General features: G+C 43.6%; 1 protein-coding gene across 6 annotated transcripts; it reads right to left on the reverse strand.

Annotated features, from left to right (window-relative positions):
- Positions 1-269: 269 nt before the first annotated feature.
- On the reverse strand, positions 270-6,074 carry tcaim (T cell activation inhibitor, mitochondrial). 6 transcript variants are annotated; one of them, XM_027032470.2, is made up of 11 exons: positions 5,952-6,074; positions 5,266-5,340; positions 4,924-4,961; positions 4,608-4,758; positions 3,247-3,505; positions 2,636-2,758; positions 2,455-2,552; positions 2,258-2,349; positions 1,844-2,076; positions 1,155-1,286; positions 270-823 (listed from the first exon to the last, which is right to left on the reverse strand). In XM_027032470.2, the coding sequence occupies exons 4-11, from the start codon at positions 4,693-4,695 to the stop codon at positions 598-600; spliced, it is 1,251 nt and encodes a 416-aa protein (XP_026888271.2). In that variant the 5' UTR covers positions 4,696-4,758; positions 4,924-4,961; positions 5,266-5,340; positions 5,952-6,074; the 3' UTR covers positions 270-597. The 6 variants fall into 6 exon arrangements, with proteins under 6 accessions (XP_026888271.2, XP_026888268.2, XP_026888269.2 ...); XM_027032467.2 differs by having other exon boundaries at positions 4,924-5,056; XM_027032468.2 differs by having other exon boundaries at positions 4,924-5,056; positions 5,946-6,074.
- Positions 6,075-7,876: the final 1,802 nt, after the last annotated feature.

Consider the following 7,876-nt stretch of genomic DNA (forward strand, 5'->3'; position numbering starts at 1 on the left):
AAATGGGTTTTTTTTCATGCACAGTAGAGTTCCCTGAAAGCTGCAGATGATCGCCATCTAGTGGACAGCAGGGGCATTACACAGTGTTTAGTATTTTCAGGCAGTATTTCAAGACTTCTTTTGAGACCGTAAACACAGTGACTTCGAATGACATCCTAATCAATATTTCTAATGGCAATAATAGTAATGGCATACATACCTTGATGTGATCTCTCATGGTTCTTATTTTTTCAGATCATTCAAAAAATAAACATGTACCCTGACCAAACTAATGACAAATCAAGTAATTTATTTTCCTTTCATAAATGAAAAGACTGCAATGTGCACGTGTTTCTGTTCAAACTCACAATCACAGTAAACACAGCCAAAATACCAATACACAATACAAGTACTGTTCACTTGTTATAGGAACATAATTTCCACATCAAAAAAAGCAAACCACCTCTCTGCTTGCATCATGGAACTGAAGTGCATTCCGACTATACAGCATACATAGCAGTAGGTAAACTGGCACACCCTGTCGTGCTCAGTCCGCCAGCACATGTTCCAGGTCCACTGTCCGAGGTCTTGCAGTGTATGTGCGCGTACAGGAACGACTCAGCCCTTCCAGTCCCAGGGGATGCACAGATCGCCATCCTGCATGACAGAGTAGAAGTGGGAGATGCGGAGGTGCAGGCCCTGCATGTGTGGCCACCTCTCCTCCATCAGGCGTGTGCAGCAGGGGATCATCTGGCTGCTGGACACACTGGGCTCTTTGGACAGGCTGCGCAGGGACAGACCGAGCATGCAGCTGGACACGACGTCCTCCTCCTCTGCCTCCAACCTGCAGGGGCACATCCGGCACAGGAAAGGGGCTCGGTAGAGGCCCACATACTACCCAAGCAAAGCTCACACGCCATCCGTAAAAAAGCCCTACTCAAAGCTGGAATCAGGACATCTGGACATATGAGTTGCCATGGTTCTGATGCTTCTTAAAACAGACTACACTAGCACTGACGTCTTGGCTAAGGCTGATATGTCATTTCCAAAAGGATCTTATAATGATTATTTGCTAACTGCGGTGCAACTGAGAAGAACCAACTTATGCATCTCTTTTAAAGGCTTTGTTAGAGAGCTGGCTGTGCTCCATATGCAGCTGCTGGAGTGGCACTCACTGGTCCTTGTGCAGACAGCGGGCACGAGCCTCTGCGGCATGGCTCTGCAGGAAGCTCTGCAGCTGGGCAAGGTCACAGATGGTAGGGACGATGAAATGGCCCATTGCATGGAGAGTGGGAGTGGAACGGTCACTATGACAACCACAGAACACAGAATACCGCAAGTGACTGACCAATGCAGCAGATGGAGGAGGTTATCTAATACTGATGAACCCTGGGGTCCCACTGGTCCTAGCCAGCACAAAGTAATACACTGAAAGAAAGACACTAGGCAGATAATGATGAAGACCATCAACTGCTTGGGCAATGCAAAATAAAATGTTTTCATATTTGCCCATTTGCCTAACTTTCTTCTGAAACCTTACATTTTTTTAAGAATGAGCCAAGCATGCAGTTTAGCACAGCTTGGTAACCCCAGCCATTTCTGTTTCCCTGTCATGGTGCAAATAAAGACAAAATACAAACAATGCTATAACAGAACATATACCAAAAAACTCAAACATACAAAAATAATACATTAACACACTAATAAATATTTAGCACAGCAACAATATAGAAACAAACAAAACATTTAATAATGTTTCAGTCCCATAACAGTATTCAATAGCAGGATCCTATTCATGTTATTACAACAGAGAATAGACAGACACATCCACCAAGTGCAAGGACATTAGTAAGTGAGGTCCTACTTCTCCAGGGTCATGGTGAGGCCCTGCAGGCTACGGGGGTGCAGGGCAAGTCTGTGGGGCAGCAGCCTCCTGTGAAAGGTGCTGAGGGTGCTGTAGTGCTCCTCCAGGGGCAGGATGGCAACCCCACGCTCCATGTGCATCACCTGGATGCCCCCTAACAGCAACCCGATCCGATCCTTTAGCCACACTGTCTGCTGAAGCAGACTACAGTAACTGGGCAACCTGTGAAAGAGCTACGAACATATGCACACGTGCGCACACACACACACACACACACACACACACACACACACACACACAGCTGACAGCACTGAAAAGAAAAAAATCTGGTTGTTTCTAATATGTTTACTAGCATAAAATTGAGTTTTTTTTGCAGTTTAAGGGTGGCAATGGGCTAAACAGCATGCGGTGTACTTTTGTCCACTGATGGTGCACATCCATCGTTCCCAGCATCACATGGCCGGCGGCGTTCATCCCTGACTGGTCAGTGAAGACTATTATGTATCCTGTGTGGTGGGAAAATGACTAATTAAAATGAGAACCAACGTGAGTACTTCATCTAATCCATCTGTTGGTTCATACAGTAGATAATCAATTTGTGACTACAGTACCTCTCAGATTGAGCATAGCCTCTGGGCTCTGTGAATAGAGGCGGCTTAGACTCTGTAGCTGACAGCACCTGTGTGCAACACCCCATTTGCGCTGCCACCTGGAGGATGGAGGACCGCATGTCATCCTTTCACGCATCTTATCTGCCTGCCTAGACTGAGCTGGCAGCAATCCTGAGCTGACCTGATATCCAGCAGGCCCAGTTTCTCCATTAGCTCTCCCTTCAGCCTCTTGAGCTCTGCGCGGCGTGGCATGCTGGCGTTCTGCTTTTTCGTAGCGTCTGGCTCATTGTTCGTCAGCCACTGACTGGGGGATGAGAGCAGCATTGCGTAAAAACACTGATTTCCATCAAGTCCCAGTAAGCAATTACTGTACATGGTGCCAGTTACTCCAGTACTATTATTACTACAGAGCAACATACCAAGAAACTCATGTGATAATGTGCATTATAATGTTGTAGCCATTTCATGCCTTGTTTTTAGCTTGTGCTAAATAAAGCATAAACCTTTTATTGTTTACTGTAAACAAGAGACCTCAAGCATAGAAAATGCAAATTAGAAACAGGTCCCATCACCATGGCAACACCATAGGAAACACTTATCCAGTTTGTTTTTTATGTCTGATCAAATTTAGGCTACAAATGTGTTTAGACATGCCATAAGTGCACCTGCTGAAAAATAATTAAGAATGTGGCTTAAGCATGAAAAAAAAAACCTTAGACTCAATCTGTGGAGGTATCAGGGCATAAGATCAGCTAGGTCTTAGGTTTGAGTGTGTAGCTGTAAGTATTGTACCTGAGTGTAGTCTCAACTTTTTTGGCCTGCTCCAGCTCCTGCTCTGGGTCTCTGAACCCTGTGAAGCTGTAGTACGTCCTGTCCCATTTAATTGGCCGATAGAAAGGAGTTCCGCCTGGTTGGGGTGGGTTCTTGCTGTCTGCTCTGGCTCTGAGGAGTTCTTGCATGTGCTCCACTGACAAGCTGCAGGACTTCAAAATATCCACTACCGTGCTAAGGACATCCTTAGACCGCAGAGTTAAAGTCACTGAACGGAAACCTGGGAAATGTAGGACAGTGATTCCAGCATTCACTTAATGAAGGAAAACAAGAAAGGTGCCCTGTGATAACTGCCCCCCTAAAGTCCTCCCCCTTACTGCTCTGCCTTCCTCCGCTATTCCCACCAAAGTGCACCATGCTGCTTAGCACTGGAGACGAGTGGATCAAAAAACCCTCAAGATTCAGTCAGCTTTAATGCTTATCACGAATCTCCACATCTGCCTTCACACAATCCTTTAAGAAGTGACAGACACCAAAACCGTGTTTACCACTTTGAAAAGCGAAATTAACATTGTTTCAATGCATACCATGATAATATATGCTTTCTGCTGTTCAGTTAAATGTAATGCCAGGTGGAGAGTAACAATAGTATGAGAATGTCCCAGAGCTTAGTTAAAAATACCTCACCCTTGTTTGGGAAGGGAAATGCTAGTGATACTCAACATTGAGAGAAGCATGCAGTCAGTGTGCACAGGACACAAACGAAGACTACGAATTATGCCACTATTCAGCATATATGGAAAACCATTCAGGGCACTGCTCAAAGCTGTATTCTACACTGATTAGACAACACTAATTAAGGAGAGCTGAATACTGTACTGCATTTACCTAGTTCCATATTGAGAATGAGATATGCCATGTGATATATTAAAACACAGTGGTGAGCCCATGGCATGAAGACCAGCCCATGTTACTTTGACCAAACTTATGTGTTGAATTATGTGAATGGTACAATTTTACACACACAAAACTTTTGCGATGTTCAGTTTGGATAAAGTGCATAAAAAATGTGTGTTCAGCTGTAAGTTATATTGCTTTGTTTTGTGATATCGGTTTTGCAAAGGCCAACATTCCAACAATGCTTAACAAACAATACATATTCATGAGCCACTTTATTAGAAATACACCTTTAGCTTGTAGGTGTACAGTCACAGTCTATAGGTCTGCTGCCATGCAATTAGAATCTGCATTACTAACTATCACCTCAGCATTAATGATGTATGGAGAAAGGTCTACCACTCAAAAAATATCTGGTCAGCAGTGGTCCTGTCGGTGTTTTGCATAAATGTGGCAGTGAATGCATCATGGAGCTCTAGACTTACCAGTGGGCAGCAGGTCACATTCACTCTCTATCTTTTCCTTTGTATCCCGGACATAAAAAGTGAGCATTGTTGGTTTGAGTGACCTCATGCCTGGCTTTTGAAGACTCTCTAGATAGGCATTTAATCTTTTCAGAGAGTTTTCATTCACCTCCTGCAAACCAAAAAATAAGAGAGCTTGAAGAGGTGAGAGAGATGCAAGTCTGCTTAAACACATGTACACTATAGCCATAAATAAGCTATGACAGCTGACATCTCGCACCCTGAACACTGCAGCTCTGCAAAGGAATGACAGTAACATCAGGCTTTAATTTCTTACCCTCTCTCTTGGATGCTGGCCAAAGAAGTCAGGGTGTACTGCAAAATAAAAGGGTCTGAGTGCATTAACAGCATCCGCCCCCGACAGAGCTCTCTTTTGAACTATCTGAGCAGCACTGTATCTGCCACCAAGCCTAAGTGAGTTAAAGAAAGCAAAGAATAAGCCGAGATCATTTGTGGGTAGTAAAACGATATATTACGCTGTTCTACATGTGAAGCAGGACATAATACAAGAAGGGACGTTCTGGCAAATGGTAGTTCCTTTACAATTTATATGCAGCTCTTGGAAACACCTGGTGTACATTCTTCAAACATTACTCATTATACTTAGAAGTTAACCAACCTCATACGTAGGAAAGAGGTCACAGACATCACGAGAGCGTTCGCTGGCACGAGCATTCAAACTCTGAAAGCGTTCCTAAAAAAAACACCCCATAAATCGTTACATATCGCATTCTTCAAGGTCCGGTTAATCTAGGTACCAGCTACAACGACGTGCTAACACTAACCACCACTTTCAGCGGCCACTGAGATAGTCTCCCAGCTGTTATGTCATTGTTACGCAAGTTAGATAACTTGCTCTCTGGCCACATTAGCTTCATGCGTTGAACAGTCATGCTGCAAGACATCTTTATCAACTCAGCAGCTAGTTTGCTGTAAAAGTGTAAAAGCGGAACAGCAAACGACCGTTTCCGAGGCAATATCAGGTTCGCTTAAAACGGCTGACATCTCGATAGCTCGCTACGCTAGCTGCGTTATCTTACTCGTTTTACTTAGCTAACTAATTTGGTAAGAAGTGGCAGCTACAAATACCGTTAGCTACGCGAAGCAAATATATTTTCTAGCTAACTAACTAGCTCGCTAACTGACTTGTGCTTATGCTGTTACCTGCATAGCTTTGTTTACAAAAACACAGCTAGCTAGCTAATGACGGCTATGGCTTGTCCACTGTACCACTCTACATTAGCCACGTACATGTCATTTAATCAAATCTGAACATAATTAAGACTGCAAAATAGTTACATTTACCACTGCGATGTCACATATTATGTAAGATTAATTAAACAAAAAGAAAATTGTGATTCTGACACATCTAGGTCATTCAAGGTACAGCCTACTAACTAACTAGCTAAATACCCACATGTTTACAGAAACTAAGGGGGCGGTCCTCCGTTGGCTTGGTGGGAATATTGACATCTAGTGGTGTATACAACACACTTGCTCTAGTCCAGAAATTATTAAAGTATGCTGTACTGTCTTCAACTTATGTAGCGTACACTGCTCAAAAATTAAGGGAACACTTACTCATCACAGTATAACACCAAGTCAGTTACACTGTCCAGTTAGGAATCATATGCGATTGTGAATCAGTTTCACCTGCTTTGGTGCAAATGGAAGAGAGAACAGGTGATCTAGAGAGGCAAGACAACCCACAAAAGAGGACTGGCTTTGCAGGTGGTGGCCACTTCCTGACTGATTCTTCTCTACAGTACTGTAGTTTTGCAGTTTGCTAGTGTGCTTGTCACTACTGGTAGCATGAGGCTGTACCTGCAGCCATTAGACAGGTAGTCCAGTTCCTCCAGGATGGGATGGTACATCCATATGTACCATCACAAGAAGGTTTGCTGTGTCTCTCAGCACAGTCTCAAGATACTAGTTCACGGGCCATTACACAAGGAGAGCTGGACAGGGCTGTAGAATGGTATCAATGCTCTATCAGGACCAGTGTCATCACCTTTGTGTGAGGAGAAACGAGGAGCACTGCCAGAGCCCTATAAAATGACCTCCAGCAGGCTACTTGTGTGCATGAACAAACTGTCAGAAACCAACTCCTTGAGGTTAGCACGAGGGCCCGATGTCCTCTAGAGGGACCTGTTCTCACAGCACCATGCAGCTTGACTGGCATTCACCAAAGAACACCTGAATTGGCAGGTCCACAACTGTCACCCCATTCTCTTCACAGATGAGAGCAGTTTTACACTGAGCACACGTGACAGACATGAAAGAGTCTGGAGATGCCATGGTGAACATTATGCTGCCTGCCACATCATCCAACATCACGTTTTAGCAGTGGGTCAGCGATGGTTTGGGCAAGCATATCCTTACAGGGTTGTACAAACCTTCACTTGATAGCCAAAGGCTGCTGTTAGTTATCAGGAGGAAATCCTCAGAGTGATTGTCAGACCTTACTCTGGTGCAGTGGGCCCTGGGTTCCTCCTGGTGCAGGACAATGCCCGGCCTAATGTGGCCAGAGAGTGTAGGCACTTCCTGGATGACGAAGCCATTGATGTCATTGACAGGCCTTAGACCTGAATCCAATTGAGGACCTCTGGGATGTTATGTATCATTGCATTCGATGCCTCCACTGATGCCCTGATCCGGGTCTTGTAGGAGATCCCTAGGATACCATCCTCCATCTTATCAGAAGCATGTGCAGACATTGTCGAGACATTACACACTACTGAGTCATATTATGAGTTGCCGTAATGAAATTAATGCAAATTGGATCATCCGATTATTTCATTTTTTTACTTTGATTGTCAGTATGATTCTGAATCTATCCCTCAATATGTTGATGATTTTGGTTTCCATTGACTGCTTTACATCATTTTGTTCTCAAAGAAGTACACAATTTAGAAAGCAAAAGAGATATTAACCAATAGCATGAAATATTACATTTTTCCCTCTTTTTTTTCCAAGAATATAATGTACAAACACTATTCTTAATAGGCAGAATATACTCTAATATATATGACAAAATAACCTCCAACCACCATCAATGCGTCCTTCCTGATTGGAGTCATTTAAATGTTTTTGGAGTGATCGGATGCTATATGCTTTGCTCAACTTTTTAAGGTACTCAAGAAAAAATCAGTCATGCTCCATTAAACTGACCTATTTGTCATAATGGACCTAATCCTCTTTGAGTGTAGTTTTCACTAATTCACTGAGGC

Source organism: Electrophorus electricus, chromosome 10, assembly GCF_013358815.1.
Source record: "Electrophorus electricus isolate fEleEle1 chromosome 10, fEleEle1.pri, whole genome shotgun sequence".
Lineage (NCBI taxonomy): Eukaryota > Metazoa > Chordata > Actinopteri > Gymnotiformes > Gymnotidae > Electrophorus > Electrophorus electricus.